Source organism: Scylla paramamosain, chromosome 25, assembly GCF_035594125.1.
Source record: "Scylla paramamosain isolate STU-SP2022 chromosome 25, ASM3559412v1, whole genome shotgun sequence".
NCBI classification, from domain to species: Eukaryota; Metazoa; Arthropoda; class Malacostraca; order Decapoda; family Portunidae; genus Scylla; species Scylla paramamosain.
The window spans coordinates 18,438,393-18,460,892 of NC_087175.1; the positions used below are offsets into that span (position 1 = coordinate 18,438,393).

Sequence of the window (22,500 nt, forward strand, 5' to 3'; positions counted from 1 at the left end):
AGAGAGAGAGAGAGAGAATAATTAGTGAGATAAAAGGGAAAAAAAAACATCAAAGAACAAATGAGATGAAAGGAAAAAGAAAAGGAAGATTAAGAGGAGGAGGAGGAGGAGGAGGAGGAGGAGGAGGAGGAGGAGAAAGATTGTATACGATAGCAAACCACAAGAGACCCTTTTGGTACGTGCGAGGAGGAGGAGGAAGAGGAGGAGGAGGAGGAGGAGGAGGAGGAGGAGGAGGAGGAGGAGGAGGAGGAGGAGGAGGAGGAGGAGGAGGAGGAGGAGAAGGAAACCACATTAAGCTAAAATAGTTTGATACCGAAAATAGAAACTGAATAAGAATAATACACAGAAAAATAAGTTATTAAATAAATAAGAAAACCAGTCATTTAACACAATAAACAATTAACTAGAAACTACAGACAGAATACAATAAAGGAAGACAAGAATAGCAACACCAACACGTCAACACCACACACACCACATCACCATCAACAAAGCATCACCACACCATGGCAAAATAAGAACAAAAAAAATAAAAAATAGGAAAAATATATGCCACAATATCAGCAACACCAAAAGCTCAACACCACACACCTCCACACAGCACCACACCAACACCACAAACACAGTAAGTAAAAAGCCACAAGATTAGCAGCACTATTACATCAACACCACACAACCCATCACCACCACCACCACCACGACCACCAAAACACCACGCAACACCACACAAAACGACTCACAACATCATTCCCTCACCACCTTCACTAACACCCTCAACCACCACCGTCACCACAGCCCAATTACAGCCCCATTAAGTCAACACCACCAGCTCATCACCACCAACACCAAGCAACACCCAAAGGCACACACACCATAAGGTTCAAAGCTGCACGCAATGCATCACACGCCTCGCCCTTCTGGAGAAAGAACAGCCACTCTCGAATTACTATGTTGAATTTATGTAAAAGTGTAAATAAACGAGACAGCAAAGGAAGGAGGTGTAAATGTACGAGGTGGTGGTGGTGGTGGTGGTGGTGGTGGTGGTGGTGGTGGAGGAGGAGAAAAAGAGAACAACGAAAAACAGGAATGTGATAAAGAATAGTTTGGAGGAATTAAAGGAGAGGAGGAGGAGGAGGAGGAGGAGGAGAGAAAAATAACGACAAAGAATAGGAGGAAATTGAGGAGAGGAGGAGGTGGAGGAGGAGAAAGAACAACAACAACAACAACAACAACAACAACAACAACAACAATAACGAAAGAGAAGGAGAAGGAGGAGGAGGAGAGGAGGAGGAGGAGGAGGAGGAGGAGGAGGAGGAGGAGGAGGAGGAGGAGGAGGAGGAGGAGGAGAGAGAAGAAGAAGGAGGAGGAGGAGGAGGAGAAGGTCGGGGATGAGGAGGTGAAGGTGGAAGAGAAAGAATAATAGGAGGAAGTAAAGGAGAGGAAGAAAAGAAGAACAATAACGGAGAGGAGGAGAAACAGAAAAGAAGGAGGAGGAAGAAGACCAAGAAGAGATAAACGAGGAGGAAGAAAAGGAAGAGGAAGACGAAGAGAAGGCGTAGGAAGAAAGGAAACGGAAACACACACACACACACACACACACACACACACGATGCTGTAAATATTTCAGTGGGCGGGCGCTGAAGTGGGCGGCAGAGAAACGACTAGACTAGGTGGGCGTGGGCGGGGAGGACGGAGATGGGCGTGGATGGAGAGATGAATGTGAAGGATAGGAAGGAAGGAAAAGGATGGGATAGTAGGAGAGGAATAAAAGGAAGAAGGAAAAAGAAAAGGACCGAATAGTATGATAGTAAGAGAAGGAAGAATAAAAATATGGAGAGAAGGAAGAAAATAAATAAAGTCTTGTGTTTAATTTGGAGTGGTTGTTAAAGGGATAGACTCAGTAATCAGGTTGTTAGTGTCAAGTTTAAAAGATTAGTTAGATTTATGGATGGGGATGATAGGTAGAAATGCGTACATAGGTAGGCGTGTATACAGGGACTGCCACGTGTAGGCCTGATGGCTTTTTGTTACTTATATTGTGTTCTTGTTATACAATGTTGGCCTCGTCCTGTTGCCACGAATAAGCTTTACCTAATTCAAACTATCTAAAACATTCTCTTTCATACTTTTTACACAACTAATCTGGGGGCCCCTTCTTCTCTTCACCTCTACATCACACTAGCATTCACTTTTCTCGCTATCATCCTCTCACCCTTCACTTACTGCATTCCTTCTCCCCCATCCCTCACCCTTCTATCAATCATCCCCTCACTTCTCTATCCTTCATTCCCTTCCTGTTACATTCCTTTCCCCTCATTTTCTCACCCCTCATCCAATAGCCGTCTCTCTCTCCCCTCACTTTGCCTAAACTCCCCTCCACTCCTCCTCCCCTCTTCCACTTCCTTATTCTGATGTGTCCCCCCGTCTCTTTTCTTTCCTCTTTCTCCTTTTCCTCTCCATTCCTTTCTCATTTTCTTTCTCATTCTCTCTCATTCTCTTCATGATTCTTTCTCATTTTCTCTACTTTTCTCCTCCTCCTCCTCCTCCTCCTCCTTCTTCTTGTTCTCCTCTCTATTTGTTTGTTGTTTCTTCCTTTTAATTTTCCTTCGATCATTTGCATACTTCTTTTTTCCTTTGTCTTTTTTTCTTCTATTATTTCTCCCCCATTATTTCCTTCTACTCCATTCCTGTATCCTCATCTCTCTCTCTCTCTCTCTCTCTCTCTCTCTCTCTCTCTCTCTCTCTCTCTCTCTCCTCTCTCTCTCTCTCTCTCTCTCTCTTATATATTTTTTTCTTAATTACACAGTGCAACTTATCACATACAGCCTCGTAAGGAGCAACAGGTCTGCTGCTGCTGTTGTTTGTTCTTCATTTTGTGTTCGTTTGTGTTCCCCCCTGCTAAAGCAATTGGCAATACTGATTGAGTCTATTGATAGGTACCTAGAACCACCTCTCTCTCTCTCTCTCTCTCTCTCTCTCTCTCTCTCTCTCTCTCTCTCTCTCTCTCTCTCTCCTCTCTCTCTCTCTCTTGATAAGGCGCCGCAAAGAGCATAACTTCCAATAGCCTAGCTCTCTCTCTCTCTCTCTCTCTCTCTCTCTCTCTCTCTCTCTCTCTCTCTCTCTCTCTCTCTCTCTCTCTCTCTCCCCGCCTCTCCCCAAAGCGTTTCCGTCCTCTCCCCCATCTCCTCCCCGCTCCGCCTCGTTCCTTCTACTATCTTTTCACGCCCCAAACTTCTCCCCATCTTGTCTTCCCACTATTCTCTCTCTCCTCTTCCCTCACCTCCTCTCCCCAGACCCTCTCTAACCCGTCCATCCCCGTTCTCTCCTAACCTTTCCTTCTACTCCCCTTTGCTCTCATTTCTCTCTCTCTCTCTCTCTCTCTCTCCTCTCTCCTCTCTCTCTCTCTCTCTCTCTCTCTCTCTCTCTCTCTCTCTCTGCTCTCCTTTCTTTCTTATCCTCACCACCACCACCACCACCACCACCATACCTCACAGTGGCCCATATTAAAAACTCTTTGCTCTCTCACCACGGTTATTATTAAAGGCCACTGAGATGATTAGCCAGGTTCTCAGGAATGTTTTTCTTATAAGCAGTGTAGAAATCTCGTTAATCTGTCTCTCGAGGCGTAAAAACACCTTTAAAAACACTTGTAACCTTAACTAAAGACTTTGAATGTAAAAGGAAATGTGGCGCAGAAGTGTTTTTGGACAGAGAAGTGACTCACAACGCCTTTCCCGCCGCGCCCTTCTATGTTTCTGCTGCCCTCTGCCTGCCTCCTGTGTCCACCGCAGCTCCGTGAATCAGAAACACACGCTAATGCCAACACACCTCACGGGACCGTCTCACTGGCCACTTGTTAACACAAGCACAGACTGAATGACACTTCCGGGCTGCTTCACTTCGGCTCGGATAGGTAATAGTGAATTGAATAAACACAGTGGTCAGGTTGAAAAGGGCGATAAAGCTATGAATAAATAAGTATAATAAATACATAAATAAATAAATAAATAATAAGTAATAATAAAAAAGTAAGATAAACGCGTTTTTTTTTTTTTTTTTTTTTTTTTTTTGCTGATAAAGTGGTACATAAATAAATAAGGCAGTGAAATGTAAGAACATGGATCTTGATGTAAACTCCCTTTAGAATCATAAAAAGTACTCTGGAAAACCACAATAATCTCCACTAGATAATCTTAAGAACGAAGAATCAATAGAATCATTAAAACATCCTTGAAAACCACAATAACATCAACTGGAGTCGGTTAAAGATGCAAAATCCTCGTTAAACTATCATTAGAACCATGGAAGCACCTTAGAAAACCACCAAAATCAGAAAAACACCCTTCAAAACCACTAGAATCATGAAAAAATACTTTGAAAATCCTAATAACGTCCACTAGATCCTGCCAGAAGGTACCCAGAATAAGGGCAATGAAATGTCTGAGAATGCTACTCTTTATCTACAACGGAATGGGAGGGAATGCCACGAGAAGGAACAAGAGAATGAATAGAATCTGGTGAGGAAGTTATCATGCTGTCATTCCCTGGTTGAGTCTGACAGCTTATGATTTTTTTTTCTTGGTATTTCAGCAACATAACATTCCTGTCCTTTTTTTTTTTCTTTCTCTCTCTGTGTCTCTTGTTGTCTCACTCCCTCGGCAGCATGGGAGAGGCAACAGTCGGTGGTGTTTTATTACTGTCTTGTCTTACTTTTATGTTTCCTCCTCTCACGGCAAACGTGCTGCCTGCCTTCTGTGACTGTCCCTTCTCTCTCTCTCTCTCTCTCTCTCCTCTTCTCTCTCTCTCTCTCTCTCTCTCTCTCTCTCTTCTCTCTGCGAAAAACGCGTGCCATGGTTTGAATCCAGGCAAGAACAACTGGCGGACACACACCCAACTTTCATCCTTCCCTCGGCTTGGATGATAAATGACTGTCACCCCTGCTTTTCTCTCTCTCTCTCTCTCTCTCTCTCTCTCCTCTCTCTCTCTCTCTCTCTCTCTCTCTCTCTCTCTCTCTCTCTCTCCCTCTCACCCAGCTGTCCACCCTTCCTTCCTTCCTTCCTTGCTTCCTTCCTGTTGGCCAGTAAATGTGTACTTGGAAAAACCCGGGGAAGGTAACCTGTGGAGACCCGGATGTCCCAGTGGCGCTGCGTCAGGTGAGGGATGCCACCCACCACAGACTCACAGGCTAATGAGACGGACCATAGCGTATGTCCCCATTTTTTACCTCTGCTATATACAGGAGACAGTTATTACTTCATCTGTTCATCACTACACGACTTTACTGAGCAAAAATAAACTACATCGAATAAACTACACTTTTGCATCACTTATTTTGCTGTCAGTGATGCTTTTTTTTTTATCATAAACTTAAACAGGCACCGCATTTAAGTAAGCTTGCTGGAAAATCGTGGAAAAGTTAACCTGCTTATTCTTTTAAATGCCGTGGCCTCTTTGCAACATAATGATCTCGAGTAAGTCTGGATTATAATTTTGAAAGACAACACTACCAGGCAAATGAGTTAGAGTATTCAGTAAAGTTTTCACAGTGTTTGTAGCTTAATTTTCGATGAGCTAAACTCACTAGTGTTGCCAAAATAGAAATAGGAAGTATCATTAGTATTTAGTGTTAAAAAAGAGAGAGGGATGGCTGCTTGCACGTGGTAATGGCCTACAATACCTGTTCTTGCCACGTTCTTGTTAAGGTAACGAGCAGAGAGTGACAGGCTTGTTGTAGGCATCACGGAGCGCATCTCGCGAGGTGCTCTCACTCACATCCTGTTCCTCTTTCCTTGTGGTAGAGTGAGTGGTCAGTGCGAGGGCGGCCTGCATGGGATGCCTGCCACATGCCTGCCCTGCTTGGCGCTGCTCAGCCTGCTTTATTGATAAGGCAGGATTCATTGTGTGTGTGTGGTGTGTGTGTGTGTGTGTGTGTGTGTGTGTGTGTTGTGTGTGTGTGTGTGTGTGTGTGTGTGTGTGTGTGTGTGTGTGTGTGTGTGTGTGGTGTGTGTGTGTTTGTGTGCGTAGCTGCAAGTCGTTTCTTTTCATTTTTTCCGTTTATAAATGCACACACACACACACACACACACACACACACACACACACACACACACACACACACACACACACACACACATACGCACACACGCACAGCACAACCTCAAAACAACCTAAAACACATCACAAAATAAACTAAATACGCAAAAAACCTTCATCACCCCCATCACCACCGCAACAAACACACAACACAACTACAAAACAACCCCGAAACAACACAAAACACAACACAACCCAAAGACCTTAAAAAAAAAAAAATCAGATAAATAAATCAAACAATAATCACAAAAAAAAAAAAAAAAAGAAAATCAAGAAAGCCACCACCACCACCACCACCACCAGAAACATACCACATAAACTCAACACAACCCACAGCCAAAACATCCCAAAACAACACCCCAAAAATAACAATTAACCGCAAGAAAATCAAGAAACACTCACTACCACCAGCACCACCACCACCACCACTACAACCACCTCCAGGTCCAACTCGCCGAAGTCGCCGCCGCGCGCAGGCAGCGGGACGCGGCGGCGGCAGCCTCACAAGCGCCGGTAATCAAATGTCCATCGTTGTAAACAGGCGCCTCATGATATCGTCGCCGGGATTCCTCGTCGGCCGGGGACCACTGTTAAAGCGGACATGGACGAGGCGCCTTCTCCTCCCCCTCCTTGCTGTTGTTGTTGTTGTTGTTGTTGTTGTTGCTATTGTTTTGCGGATATGAACGAGGCTCTTTCATCTCTTCCTCCTCCTCCTTCTTCTCCTCCTCCTCTTCCATCTCCTCTTCCTCCTCCTCCCTCCTCCTCCTTCTCCTCTTCCTCCTCCTCCTTCTCCGTGTTGCTGTTGCTGTTGTCGTTGTTGTTGTTGTTGTTGTTGTTCTTGTCATTCTTCTTTTTTTCCTTTTTTTTTTTTTCTCTCCGTTCTCCTTTTCGTCGTTACAGCCAAGGCGAAACTTGTTCTCTCTCTTTATCTTACTTTGGGATGCGCTGAGTAACATAGTGAGAAAGAGGAGGAGAAGGAGAAGGAAAAGGAGGAGGAGGAGGAGGAGGAATAAGAAGAAAAAGAAGTAGAACAACAACAAACAACAACAACAAACAAACAAACAAACAAACAAACAAACAAAAACAGCAACAGCAACACCAAAAAAGAGGAGGAGGAAGAGAAGGCGGAGGAGGAGAAGGAGGAGGAGGAAGAGGAAAAGAAAAACACAAAGAAACACAAATGAAGAACAGCAAAAAAAACAAAAACAGCAAAAGAACTGTACACTGTGAGAGAAATGACAATATACAAGAAGGAAAGGAGGAGGAGGAGGAGGAGGAGGAGGAGGAGGAGAGAGGAAGAGGAGGAGACGTGGAAAAGAGAGAGAGAAGTAGGAAAATAACTGTAATATGATGAGGGGAAACAATAAAATGATGATGAAATACAGAATAAGGAGGAAAATTTTGAAGAAAGGAAAATCAGAGAGAGAGAGAGAGAGAGAGAGACAGAGTGGAGAGAGAGAGAGAGAGAGAGAGAGAGAGAGAGAGAGAGAGAGAGAGAGAGAGAGAGAGAGAGAGAGAGAGAGAGAGAGAGTTGGAAGGAAAAGGAGAGTTGGGAAAACGTAGGAAAATTATGATTATGAAGAAGAAGAAGAAGAAGAAGAAGAAGAAGAAGAAGAAGAAGAAGAAGAAGAAGAGAAAGAAGGATAAGAATCGAAAAGAAGAAGAAGAAGAAGAAAAATCGAAAAAAGAAGGAAGATGAAGAAGAAGAAGAAGAAGAAGAAGAAGAAGAAGAAGAAGAAGAAGAAGAAGAAGAAGAAATGAGAAAAAAGGAGGAAAAAAAGAGAAGAAAAAGAGAAGAAAACATGAACAACAACAACAACAACAACAACAACAACAACAACAACAACAACAACAACAACAATAACAACAACAACAACAGCACCACCGCCTTATCACGCCCTGCCCTAACCCCCCCTCCCGCCTCGCCAGAGTGATAGCGGCGCCACGGCGGGATCTCCTTGAAAACATGTTAAGCCGATCCCCTTTGCCGGGTGATCAGGGGAAGAACGGCACTCCTCTTTCTCCTCTCCCTCCTCTTCCTCCTCCTCCTCCTCCTACGACACCAGTACTCCTTTTCTTCCTCCCCCTCCTCCGATCTCACTCTCTTCTTTTTCTTCCTCCTCCCCTGATGCTGTTTCGATGGTGCTGGTGGTGTTGGTCCTCTCTCTCTCTCTCTCTCTCTCTCTCTCTCTCTCTCTCTCTCTCTCTCTCTCTCTCTCTCTCTCTCTCTCTCCCTGTACCCTGTAATGTCAAGGGCCGACGCAGGATACAGAGCAGTTGTTACTTCGACTTAACTTAACAAATTTATGAAGTTCGCCAGGTTGTGGTGGTGGTGGTGGTAGTGGTGGTAGTGGTGGTGGTGGTGGTGGTGATGGTGGTGGTGGTGGTGGATGTGGTGGTAGTGGTGGTATAGTCGTGGTGCATCTTTTCTGTAACTTCTTCATACTTCTTAGGTGGTTTGACTCTCTCTCTCTCTCTCTCTCTCTCTCTCTCTCTCTCTCTCTCTCTCTCTCTCTCTCTCTCTCTCTCTCTCGCTGTGTGTGTGTGTGTGTGTGTGTGTGTGTGTGTGTGTGTGTGTGTGATTCTGTGCATTTCTACACGTCGCTTCTTCATTTCTCCGTTTACACACACACACACACACACACACACACACACACACACCACACACACACACACACACAACACACACACACACACACACACTTGTGAAGGTCAGGGCTAATGACGAAAGAAGGACGCGAATAAAAAAAGAATGAAGGGGACGAAGGATAGTGAAGAAAGGGCGGTGAGGAAAATACGAAGAAGAGAATGGAAGAAGTGAGAAGAATAGGAAAAGAAAAAGGTAAAGGAGACAAAAGGGGAGAAAGTAAAGGAATGGAGGGATGGAGAGGTGACACGGGGAGAAAGTACAGGAGGGAAGGGAGAGAGGTAAAGGGACTGGGAGGAGGAGAGTGAGAGAGGCAGGGAGGGCAGTGCGGGGCGCGGCACGGCAGGACAGCAGGGCGGGGACACCTAGGCCAACTGGTGACAGAAAGCCGCCCCGGGAGACACAAATGGCTCACAGAAACCCAATCACCACCGCCCCACCACACCAAACGGACGCCGCCACCGTCGAGAAACGCCGTTCACCAATCCTCTCGTCCCCTCACAGCGGACCGCCGCACGACCGCACCGTAACACAAGCCGTGTGGCCCGCCCTGGCACATCTGCGGCCGACATCTCACCCTAACAGTGTAGCCGCGCGCATTATCTGCCGAGCCATCTTGCGTCCCGACCCGCTCGACACAATGAACTACACGGTCCGACCGCCACCACCACGAGGCGGCGCCCAGGCCACAATGTAAACAAGCTCAGTATGCGGCGCCCACGCTCTGTTAAAAGGAACCTCTCCGTGGTCATCGCGCCCCAAACTCCCAGTCCTGTCCTCTCACTCTCTCTCTCTCTCTTTCTGGCCACTGTCCCTCACGCTCCAGCGGCCTCAACCCGTCCTGTGCGTGGCCCACTCAAAACTTACGTAGTCCCCGTCCCTTCCTTGTCCCTGTTCCCTTCTGACTCTCAGTGTGCCGCACCTTTCCTCCTTCCTGTAGCGCAGCATTACTCGCCCCAGTGGTTCCACCGCCCCCCGCCAGCGCCCTGTGGTCCGTCCCCCCATCACCCCAGCCGGCGCTCCCCAGGCTGCAATGACTGTGGTGTTCTAAAAAGCCCCGCGCCGCGAGTGACGCCTGGGCCGGGACAGGTTACCAGTGAATCATCTCGGCTGGGTGCTGCGCGAGGCCCTTTAAACATCCCCCGCCAGCGTGCGCGGCGTCCGGGCCTCAGATCGCCCGCCTGGCACCTCCGCGGGACTCCAGTCTTGTGGTGGGCGTAATATTTGCATTAATGTCCCGCGTGGGTGCAATTTGTTTTTGTGGCGGGCGAGAGGGAGGGCGGCGGCGGCCACTGCAGATTACAACACGCGGCCTGTTTTGATACTGAGTTACGAGCGGACCCGAAGCGCGGATATTACAGAGGTCCCCGCGCCGCTGTGCTATCCGGCGCCGGCCCTTGTTGCCGCCACGCACCGCCGCCCTCGCAACCCTCTCCCTGACGGAGGCCGCTGTCGCCTCGCCGGCCAGCAGGTTTTCATGTTGGCTGCTCCTCTGTCGCTCGCCGACCTGATGGTGCCGTGATAAGCAGCAGCAGGAGGAGGAGGAGGAGGAGGAGGAGGAGGAGGAGGAGGAGGAGGAGGAGGAGGAGGAGGAGGAAGAGGGGGAGGAGGAGGAGAAAAAGAAGGAGGAAGAGAAGTAAAGGGATGCAACTCCCCAAATGAGGAGAGAGAGAGAGAGAGAGAGAGAGAGAGAGAGAGAGAGAGAGAGAGAGAGAGAGAGAGAGAGAGAGAGAGAGAGAGAGAGAGAGAGAGAGAGAGAACAAAAAACATCAGGACAGGGTGAAAACCTGTGTATGTATGTATGTATGTATGTATGCATGCATTTATGGATGTATGTGAATACCCATGCATAAATGTATGAATATGTATGTATGTATGTATGTATGCATGTATGTATGAATATATGAAAATATATATGTATATCCTTTTGAGCAGTACATATTAATATATGCAATATATTTTTAACGGGCATGTGCATATACTCGTATATGTATTAGTGGATGCATAAATGTATCCATGTATATGTATGAACACACGCCGAGCTACATGAGAAGGGACGCCCAAGACAAGAATCGCTAGCACTGTAAAAAATGAGAGAGAGAGAGAGAGAGAGAGAGAGAGAGAGAGAGAGAGAGAGAGAGAGAGAGAGAGAGAGAGAGAGAGAGAGAGAGAGAGAGAGAGAGAGAGAGAGAGAGAGAGACTGGAGGGGAGTGGGAGAGGAGGTAAAAACTATTGTCAGTCTAGAATGGGATTGCAACTTTGGAGGTGTGTGTGTGTGTGTGTGTGTGTGTGTGTGTGTGTGTGTGTGTGTGTGTGTGTGTGTGTGTGTGTGTGTGTGTGTGTGTGTGTGTGTGTGCTAGAGGCTATGATCCGTGTTCTAAAACGTTACGGCATCTCGTTTGGGCAACTTTTGACAGGCTGTAGAGGAAGTTACTGGGAAATACAAGATAATTCCCATGACTCTAGCAAAAGATTAATACAAATTCTGTCCACTCAAGAGAAAAAACACTCATTAGAACACGTCCATTTATCCCTGTGGCCCTTCAAAATACACCTTATGAGTGCACAAAGCGTTTAAGAATACTAGTCTATGGTCTATATCCTTAAACGCTTTGCTCTCTCACCTCGACTACTTTCAAAGGCCACAAAGATTATTAGCCCAATTTTCAAGAGTGTTTCTCCAGTAAATGATGTAAAAATCTTGTTAATCCGTCACTAGGACCGTAAAAACACCCTTAGAAACCCGTGTAATTTTTACTGGAGCCTTTTGAAAGTAGTGGAGGTGCGGCGCAGAAGTGTTTCAGAATACGGGACCATAAGAGGAGTGCAGTAAGCGAGTCCGTGCGGAGGGTGTAAGGAAAGTGTAAAGGGCGGAGAGGTAAGCTAGGGCGTGTTGCTTCTCTCGGCAGGTGGATGGTACTGCTTCGACAGGGAGAGTTGCGAGCAGCGGTGGCGCAGACTGCGGCCCCTCATGACCTCCCGCGGGTGGCCGGAGACGAGGACCGTGGGGGGCGTGTTGTCCCCCCATCCTGAGGACAACCCGCACTGGTGGACCGCCAACCATGTGTGAGTATTGCTGCTGCTGCTGCTGTTGATACTACTTCTGCTGGTGTCTCAGTTTCTACTATTACTACTGCTGCGGCCATTGCTGCTACTGGTGGTACCTTATCTGTTACTGCTGTTACATGTACCAGTAAAACCACAACGGACTATCACTTCATTTCACCACCATCACCACCACCACCATCACTATCACCACCACTATCATCTTCGACACCACAACCACCACCACCACCACTACCCTTACGATAACCCTTAACTCACACATACACCCTCTCCCTCACCATTCTGCCACACTCACCCTCACCTTCACCACCCTCCCCACAGCCACACTCATTCACCAGCAATATCACCATCACCCATCACACTCACACCCCACCCCCCTCCACCCACGTCAACCTCACCTAAGCCTCGCCCCCAGCCTGGTGCCGTACTGCTCCTCTGACTCCTGGGCGGGCACGCGGTGGGCGGAGGAGGGGTCTGGGTCGTGGTCCTTCCTGGGCAGCGTCATCGTAGAGCAGGTGGTGAGGGCGCTGGTCACTCACAACAACTTCACGCACGGCCATAAGCTGATCCTCGCCGGCAGCAGGTGAGTGTCCAGCCCACCACGCACACACACACTCACACACATACAGAGGTAGAGACACATACATCGAGATAGTGATATAGACACATACAGACGGAGATGAGACACATGCTATACATACACACACACACACACACACACACACACACACACACACACACACACACACTCTCTCTCTCTCTCTCTCTCTCTCTCTCTCTCTCTCTCTCTCTCTCTCTCTCTCTCTCTCTCTCTCTCTCTCTCTCTCTCTCTCTCATTTCATCGCAGGCCGATTCAAATTAATGAATATTCCATTTTACGATTTTTCGAAGTTACGGATGAAAATATTTTGTTCTTTTCTAATTTACGAATGCTGAATACATAATATTTACATTTAGATACTGCCTTTTTATCTTAACTTTGCCTTGGTCGGTCCCAATTCTCTTCATCCTCCTCCTCCTCCTCCTTCGTCTATGCTCTCTTATTTCACAATACGTTAGGTTTCATAGTGGCCACAAACACCAAGGTACAACAGATATGCTGCTGTATGCCCTTCCTTCACGCTTCTATTCCTCCTCCCCTTGCCACCACTAACGCGCGCCCACAGTGCAGGCGGCGTGGGCGTGCTGGTCAATGTGGACAGGGTGGCGCGGCAGCTGGCTCAGATGGGCGTGCGTGGGGAGGTACGCGCTGTGTCCGACTCCGGCTGGTTCCTGGACAACGAGCCGTTCAAGCCCCTGCAGTGCGTGGACGCCCACAGCTGCCCGCCCGTGGAGGCCATCCGGCGCGGGCACGAGCTGTGGCGAGGACGCATCCCAGACCACTGCCGCGCCCTCTACCCGACACACCCGTGGTTCTGCTACTTCGGGTACCGCCTCTACCCCACCCTGCAGTGTGAGTCCCTCGCCTCTCCTTGTGTCTGACTTACGCTCCCTATACCCTGCTACTTCGAGTGCTGCCCCTCGCCTGTGTGTCCTTATATCTCCCTAGACCCTGCTACATACTTCGCCGCCTGCTTCTCCTTGTATTAGTACTCTTTTAACCCTGTTATTTCGCCTGCCTGTCTTTATGTCTAATTTAACACTCCCAAGATCCTGTTATGTCGGTTACCGCCTTTGCCCCACCGTGCAGTGTAAGCCCTAAGCCCAACTGTCTTTATGTTTGACTTAATTAACGCTTTCACTGCAGCATGCAACAATTCACAGCAGAAAAAAGGCAATACAGGTGCCTCTCGGTTCTAGCGATGCGTAGGGACTCGTAGGCATCGTGTAAACAGAAATCGCGCAAGACACACACACACCAATGGGGAAGTGGGTGTTAGGGGATACGATTTGTTAAATTGCACTGTTTTGGCCTTAAATCTGTTTACATACATGGCAAGTGAATAATGCAGTTTATTTTTGTTTATTAATGAATTAGGTTTAATGTAATATATTTTAAGTTGTGTTAAACCGAAATCCTGTTGAAAAAAAAATCGTATCAACAGAGACTCACCTGTATATGGGATCTTTATAAGGAATAAATTTTGCAATTTCTAGCCAGTGCAAGTTCTTTCAATAGCAACTACTACAACACACACACACACACACACACACACACACACACACACACACACACACACACCCATGAACTAACGCCCCGCTCCCGCTCCGCCCCGCCAGCAGCGCCCCTCTTCGTGTTCCAGTGGGTGTTCGACGAGGCGCAGATGACCGTGGACAACGTGGGCAAACCGACCTCCAAGCAGCAGTGGGACTACATCCACGGCACCGGGGAGAGACTCAGGCGCACTTTCCAGAACGTGACGTGAGTGTGAGACAGTGGAAAAGGAGAGGGAGGGAAGGGATAATGGGAGGAAGAGAAGTAAGAAAAACAAGAAATTAGTATGCATCTATCAGACCTTCCAGAACGTAACGTGAGTGCGGGAGAGGAAGGGAGAGGGACGGTGGGACGAGGGGAAGGAAAAGAGATAGGGAAAGGAAGGGAGACGGAGAGAGAGAGGGAAAGGGAAGGAACGGAAGAAAGGAAGGAGAAGAACAGGAAGAGGAACGTAACGTGAGTTTAAGAGAGAGAGAGAGAGAGAGAGAGAGAGAGAGAGAGAGAGAGAGAGAGAGAGAGAGAGAGAGAGAGAGAGAGAGAGAGAGAGAAGAGAAAAGACAGGACGGAGGGAAGGAATTGGACGGGGGGAAAAACAGGAAGGAGGAACGTGACGTGAATGTAAGGAGGAAGGGAGAGAGAGATGGAGAGGGAGGGGGAGGAACGGTGTTAAAGAAGGAGGAAGAACTAGGAGGAACTAGAGAGAGAGAGAGAGAGAGAGAGAGAGAGAGAGAGAGAGAGAGAGAGAGAGAGAGAGAGAGAGAGAGAGAGAGAGAGAGAGAGAGTGTGTGTGTGTGTGTGTATCCTTAACCCTACAACCAAAGCTAATCCACAAACCAGTACTCACCAAAGACACACGAAGAAATAACACTCCCTCCTTTCCTTCACAGAACTCTCTTCGCGCCCTCCTGCATCGCCCACACTGTGCTCACCAAGAGAAACTGGGCGGCCGTCAAGATAGGTGAAGTGTCCCTCCCTCACGCCCTCTACTGCTGGGACATCACGCCCTTTGCCAAGCTCACTGCCCGGAGGCAACACACTGGGGAAGAAAGAGAAGCAGTTAAGACGATGGAGAACCAGGAGACGAAGGAGGAGGAGACAGGGACCATCACTGTGAGGATAAGGGATGCTGGAAGGAGAGGCCACAGACACCAGAACCGCGGTGACAGGAAAGACAAAAGACACAGACACACAGGCGGCCGTAAAAGGTCAGGGGAGAGAAGCAGGCGGCGGCGTGGCAGAAAGCGAAACAGAAAGGGCCGCAGGAAGTCCCAAACTCGAAGGACACAAGCTCAGCAGAACCAGGAACACAGTGCAGCTAATGGAACTAAAGTGAATGCCGCTGTTGTAGTGTCTCAGGGAACAGGGACAGGGAAAGGGGGTGACGGTAGGGACTCAGGGAAGGTGCAAGGGGTGACTCAGGAAGGCGTGGACCTCAGCAGTATAGGTGGGGAGATGCTCGCTGACTCGCCAAAGAATCCCCCCCAGATTCCTTTGCGGTGGAGTCTAACGCTATTGGTGACTCTCAGGGCTCCTCAGTGACTCGAAGTGGTGACCGCAGTGGGGAGAGGAGGAGAGAGAGAGCCAGGAGGAGACACCGGCGAGGTAAGAAGAGGAGTAAGAATAAAGAGAGGGAGAGGAAGCTAAGGAGGAGAGAGAGGAGGAGGAAGAGGAAGGAAAGGAGAAAAAGACTGCCGCAGAAGAAGAGGAAGAAGAGGAAGAAGAGACGACAAGGTAAATGTGAATTATTTTTAACAAGGCAACACTTAATAATGGTGAAATTTTCGTGAACTTTAACTTACTACGTAGGAAAATCCTCTGTCTCTCTCTCTCTCTCTCTCTCTCTCTCTCTCTCTCTCTCTCTCTCTCTCTCTCTCTCTCTCTCTCTCTCTGTCTGTCTAACCCACACACCCTCAAATTTCACACTCTCAAACTCAAAAGCCCCATCTACTACAATTCCCAGGTGGGCGTGGAGGACAACGGGACAACCTGAGGCCAGTTCGATCCATGCCCCTACAAAGCCCCGAGCCTTCTCCCAGCCCCGCCAACCCCCACAACCTCAGCCCTGGCCCCGCTTCTACCCTCCTCGGGGCTGCGGAGCTTGGGGGGCACGTGGGGCAGCAGGAGGAACTAGTACCTGACGAAGAGTGGACGGAGGACCTCTGCCCCGCTCAGAATCTGCACCTGACTGATCGCTGTGCTTGGCCTCATTGTAACTACGCGTGTCCCAAGTTACTGAATCCATTTACTGGTGGGTGTTGTGTGTTATGAGTGCTTTTCCCTCTACCGTCTCTGTTTATCTTATTTTTTTTTTCTTACTGCGATATGTAGCAGCTGACACTAAGGGACATTGTACAGAATCTTAACGAGCACCTGCCAGAAAGAAAAATAATACGAAAAAATAAAGAATCTCAAAGTGGTTCGTAATTGAAAATAAAGTTGCAGTAATATAGCTGTGAAAGAGTTAATGCCACTCTTCATACTGCTTCTACTACAACAACTACTACTACTCTTACTACTGCTACTACTACTACTACTACTACAAATATTACTGCTACCACTACTACTACTACTACTACTACTACTACTACTACTACTACTACTACTACTTCCACTACTGCTACTACTACTGCAATTACTACTACTACTACTACTACTACTACCACTGCTACTACTACTACTGCTACCACTGCTACTACTACTACTACTACTACTACTACTACTACTACTACTACTACTACTACTACTACTACTACTAGTACTACTACTACTATTACTACTACTACTACTACTACTACTACTACTACTACTACTACTAAAGAAACTGGTTGTCAAATAAAGTGGTAGATGAATTAAGTAGACTTGTTGTAATGAGGTTGTTAGTGCCGAGTTACTGGTGAGCTACAAAAGAAAATGACAAATTCGTGGATGAGTATTGATAGGTGAAAATAGGCGATAAAGGTAGGTTTTATCCACGGATTGCCACGTGCAAACCTAATGGCTACTGCTACCTCTACTACATACAAAGAGCTAGGAAGAAATTCGTTCTCAAATAGATTGGTAGATGAGTGGAACGGACTCAGTAATCATGTTGTTAGTACTAAGACATTAGAGAGCCTTAAGAGAAGATTGGACGGGTTTTATGGACGGGGATGATAGGTGGAAATAGGTAAGTATATTTCATACAGGGACTGCCACGTGTAAGCCTGGTCGTTTCTTGCACCTTCCCTCATTTTCCTATGTTCTTATGTCCATACAACTACTATTACTATATACCACCACCACCACCCTCACCACCCTTACTAAAACATTCTCTCTGCGTCTCTCCCCCGACAGGCGAGGAGATGAACTTCACAGAGCTACTCAAAAGCTTCGGGCTGGACATGGCTAGTGTGGCTTCGGCGCTCCGGCATAGACATCCACACTCTTAACTCTATGGGCAACGATGAGCTGCTCCTTATCCTGACGCAGTGAACACAGCAACTCGCGACCCGCACAGACTGAAATGGAGTTTAATGAAGTAGTGAATGCTGATTGACAGTGACTAAGTGAAGACTGACTTAGAGAGATGGAATGTGCGAGTTCCTACTTAAACGTGTTCCAGTGGAGTTTCAAAAGTTCAGGACTGACTAAGAGTGTTTACTAAGTGCTCCAGTGAGGTTTAAAAGGATCAGGAGTATCTAAAAGTGTTGTTAAAGTGATCAAGAGTTGCAGTGAAGACAGGAAAGGACCTAGAGTGGCTAAGAGTATAAAGGTGATCAAGTGTTGCAGCGTGGCTTAAAAGAATCAAAGATGCCTAAGTGTTGATAAGGTGATTAAGTATTTGTCGAGTTTCGCAGTGAGGACAGAGAAGGCTCACGACTGGCTGCAAGTGTGTGTTTTTTTTTTTTCTTAAGATGATTTAGTGTTTATCGAGTGTTGCAGTGAAGACAAAGAGGTTGAGTGTGGTTTTAGAAAGACCTAGTATGACTTAAGAGTGATCTATGGGGTACTCTGTTCGTCACTCTCCGTGAACACACACACACACACACACACACACACACACACACACACACACACACACTTAAGGGCTACATATATTTTTTTTACTCTTTAAGATAACAATTAAATTTACTCACGTGTATAATGTGAAGAAAAGAAGAACATAACTTTTCCATAATGTATGATAAAATATACAAGACCTTTTTTTTTTTTTTTTTTTGCGTACGTGTATATATGTAATGTGAATCTTGTTATTATTATTCTATTGCTCTATTGCTATGGCTACTGTTACTGTTACTACTACTACTACTACTACTACTACTTCATCGTTGTCTTCCTCGTCCTTTTAAAATAGTGTTATGTTTTATCATATTCGTCATAAATCGCTTCTTCTCCTTCTTCTTCTTCTTCTTCTTCTTCTTCTTCTTCTTCTTCTTCTTCGTCCTCTTCTTGTCAATCTCTTCCAAACAATATTCGTATGACAAAATGATTATTCGGTGTCTTTTCTTTACTTCTTCCTTTCTTATTTTCCTTTGCCTTTTTCACATCAATGGTTTTCTGGCGCCAAGAAAGAATAATTAAATCATTCTTGTTCTTTCTCTTCTTCTTATTCTGCTTGTTATTTTCTTCTATTTCGAAGTTCTTGTAACATATACCATAGATTATGTTCTCCTCTTAGTCTCTTTCGTCTTTTTTTTCATATCACTGGTTTTCTGGTGACCTAAATATCTGAATCCTTAATCTTGTTATTCTCTTACTTCTTGCTCTTATCTTGCAATTTTTCGCCTGTATCTTCTTGTTCACAGCTCTTGTTTATTTTCCTCTCTCTTATTCTCCCTCGTCTTTTCTGTTTTCTTTCTCACCAATGGTTATCTGGCGTCTTCTCCTTTTACTTCTTCCTCTCAAAATTATATTCCTCTGTATCTCCTTAGTCCTTGTACATATGTCACAGCTCAGGGCTCTGGTGGCTGCAGCGTGAGTGTCTTGCTACACTTAGACACGCGCACCGCTGCACTCTTACTCCTTCTTAATGTAAGACCACAAAGGTTCACAGTGTGCAGGGCCGCGTGGGGCGATGCGTTTTTGTAAGGACCGTATTCTGAAACACTTCTGACCGCACCTCGATTGCTTTAAAAAGGTTCTCGTTGAAGTTGCACGGGTTTTGAAGATTTTTTTTTTTCTTTTTTACGGTTCTAGTGACAGATTAACAAGATTTCTACATTATGATCAGGAGAAATATTATTGAGAACCCAGCTAACGGTCTCTGTGGTCCTTGAGAACAGTCGTGGTGGAGAGACGTTTCAGAATACAGGTCCAAACTACAGTCTCCGTTTAAATGCCACACAAGCTCCGTATCTGTTATGTGAACCTCAGTTTAATGTTGCAGTGTTCATGCTAATTTGGCGGATAAGCTCCTCCCCCTCACTCCTGTCCAAAGTGAAAGGGGGCGGGGCTTATTCACCAAGTTAATGTAAACGGGATTTTTTTTTGTTTATTTTAACAACAAAATAGTAATTTATATTTTTCTTATGTGCTTTATTTTGTATTTGTTGGTTACGATTCTTATTTTTTTTTCAGTGTGGTTACTTTTTATTATAGTGATTAAGTTTAACGTTACTTTAATTTCTTCGTTTTCCTCCTTCTCCTTTTCCTCCTCTTCTTTTTCCCATTCCTCCTGATCCTACTTTTCTTCCATTACTACCACTACCTTCACCTCCTCCTCCTCTTCTTCGTTCTCTTGTATCCTTTTTCGTTTTCTTCCTTCTCCTCCGTCTCAAAATTTGTCTTATTCCTCATTCCTTTCTCTTTTTTTTTTTTTATCCTCCTCCTCGTCCTACTTTTCTGCTCCTCCCTACTCTCAGTACTCGACTCAGGCAGCTCTGGCAGGTTGTTGTGCGTGCGTGCGTGCGTGCGTAAAGTCTGCACTCCGCTCTTAAAACACACACACACAAAAAAGAAGCAGGTACATTATTAAGGTATTTCCAGTCACACGTGCAGGGAGGACCGGCCCTGTCTTCTATTCCACGCGGCTGTCGATATGCGTGGCTTTGTTGTGCGCGGCTTAACTACGAGTATATATTTCAGTCCTTAATATCCACGGTCTCTCATTTACAAGGCCAGACCGTATTCTGAAACACTTCTGCGTCGCACCTACATTACTTTCTAAGGACTCTACTATAGTGACACGGGTTTTTTAAGGGTGTTTATACATTTCTAGTGGCAGATTAACAAGATTTATACACTGATAACAAAAAAAAAAACTCTTGGTAACTCGGGTAATCATCTCTGTGGCCTTTGAATGAAGTCATGAGAGAGCAAAGCGATTCAGAAATGATAATAAATGATTCTCGGAAGTGTTTCTCCAGGTAATAACGTAGAAATTTTGTCAATCTGTCACTAGAACCATAAAAACACCCCTTGAAAACCTGTTCCACTTCAGCTAGAGCCTTCTGAATGTAGTAGAGGTGCGGGCAGAAGTGTATCAGAGTGTGGTCATAAGAACGGCAATTTTGCATCTAAGCCAATGATGCCAGGAAGGGAAGTTATTCGGTGCAGCTGCAGAGAATAATTAAGACATCATCATCTTTCTACGGGACTGTGTGTAATGTTGAACGTGTTATTATTATTATCATTATTGTTATTATTATTACTATTGTCATTATTATTATCATTATTATTACTACTATTTCTATTTCTACTGCCACTATACGACTACAACAACAACTACTACTACTACTACTACAACTACTTATTATTATTATTATTATTATTATTATTATTATTATTATTATTATTATTATTATTATTATTATTATTATTATCATCATCATCACCATTATCACTACTACATGTACAGTCTGCAGTCTCTTCACGTATCCCTGTGTGCTGCACCAGGCCGCGGCACAACACCGTATCTACCTCAGTGTTATCACTATTCTCTTCATTTCGTCAGTGTTCGGTCAACTGTAACCCTGCGTAGAGGCGACAGGCAGGTACTAGATGGGTAGGCAGGCACACACATGAAATTAATAAAGTTTGCTCTTAAAAATAATATTGTTTTATATTTTCTTCTTTATCCTTTTCTCTTCTAGCTTTTTTTTTGTTTTGTTTGTTTCATGTGAAAATATTGGCTTCAGTGTTTTTTTTTTTAGGTGTGCTAGTAAAAACTGCTGCTGTTTTTACTTTTGATTATATCTTATGTTTTCTTCTTCCTTGTTTGCGTGGAAAAAATTTTGTTTTACTCTCTCTTTTGTCTATAATTACTTCCTAAATTTTCTCACAATACAACTGTTTTCAATTTTTCTACTCCTCTTCCAACCTTTATTTGTTTATTTATATTATTTTTTTTTCAGGTTTCCTCTTGAAAAAAAAAAAAAAACATCATTATTTGAGTTTCCCTTTCATTTTCATGTCCGTTTTCTTTTTATATTTAAAAGGTTCCTTGTTAAACATTTTTGTTTGAGTCTTCCTTCTGTCTCTCTCTGTCGATTTTCTCTTTTTCGCTGCGACAGTCAATGAGTAACTATTGAAATTCAGTCTCTCTCTCTCTCTCTCTCTCTCTCTCTCTCTCTCTCTCTCTCTCTCTCTCTCTCTCTCTCTCTCTCTCTCTCTCTCTCTCTCTCTCTCTCTCTCTCTACGGAAAAAGAAAAAAAAAAAAAAAAAAAAAAAAAAAAAAAAAATATATATATATATATATATATATATATATATATATATATATATATATATATATATATATATATATATATATATATATATATATATATATATATATATATATATATATATATATATATATATATATATATTTTTTTTTTTTTTTTGTTCAGCCCATTTTCTGCATTAAAATATTACTCAACAAACCGTGAGTGTTCCTTTCACACACACACACACAGACTAAAAAATAAAATGAAATAATAAATAAATAAACAAAAAATTAGGTAAATAAATAGATAAAACACGTAATAGCTTGGTGCAACACAGTAAAATATAATAAAGTAACATTAGAAAGTTAGGTAAGAGCACACACACACACACACACACACACACACACACACACACACACGGTGCCCTTTCTCGTAGATGCATATACCTAAGTTACTAGTAAATAAATAAAGATAAATAAAAAAAATAGCAATAATAATAATAATAACAGTAATAAACGCATTTAACTTTTTGGCTCGTTCACATTTAACATCGTTATTCCCTACTTTTTTTTCGGTTTATTTATTCATCTTTTTTTTTTTCCACTTCATCTGATCAGTGCCAACTATACGTAACCAAAGACACCTGCATATAAATCACCTGAAAAGCAAGGCGTACAGCCCGCCACCTATTACTCTCTAACTATATTTCACTTTCACCAAAACTAATCCCTCCAACTCTCAACTCTACTTCCCCCTCTAATTTCACCCCCACTGTCTGTCCCCTTTTTGTAATGTAATGTAATGTAAATCACCTGTATCAACAGATTACTAATGTACGCAAGAGCAATAAACTAGGAACATGAGAGACACCATGAATACTGCTGACTGTACTCCCTACTTTCATCGTGCGTGGT

General features: G+C 44.9%; 1 protein-coding gene across 1 annotated transcript in view; it reads left to right on the forward strand.

Moving 5' to 3' along the window:
• LOC135113253 (palmitoleoyl-protein carboxylesterase NOTUM-like) overlaps positions 1-20,991 on the forward strand; it is a 31,626-nt gene extending 10,635 nt beyond the window's left edge. The window contains 9 exon segments of the mRNA XM_064028454.1: positions 11,650-11,806; positions 12,222-12,389; positions 12,973-13,259; positions 14,030-14,168; positions 14,849-15,488; positions 15,491-15,692; positions 15,922-16,209; positions 17,295-17,365; positions 17,367-20,991. Of these exon segments, the coding sequence (XP_063884524.1) occupies positions 11,650-11,806; positions 12,222-12,389; positions 12,973-13,259; positions 14,030-14,168; positions 14,849-15,488; positions 15,491-15,692; positions 15,922-16,209; positions 17,295-17,365; positions 17,367-17,432 (2,018 nt within the window). The 3' untranslated portion in view covers positions 17,433-20,991.
• Positions 20,992-22,500: the final 1,509 nt, after the last annotated feature.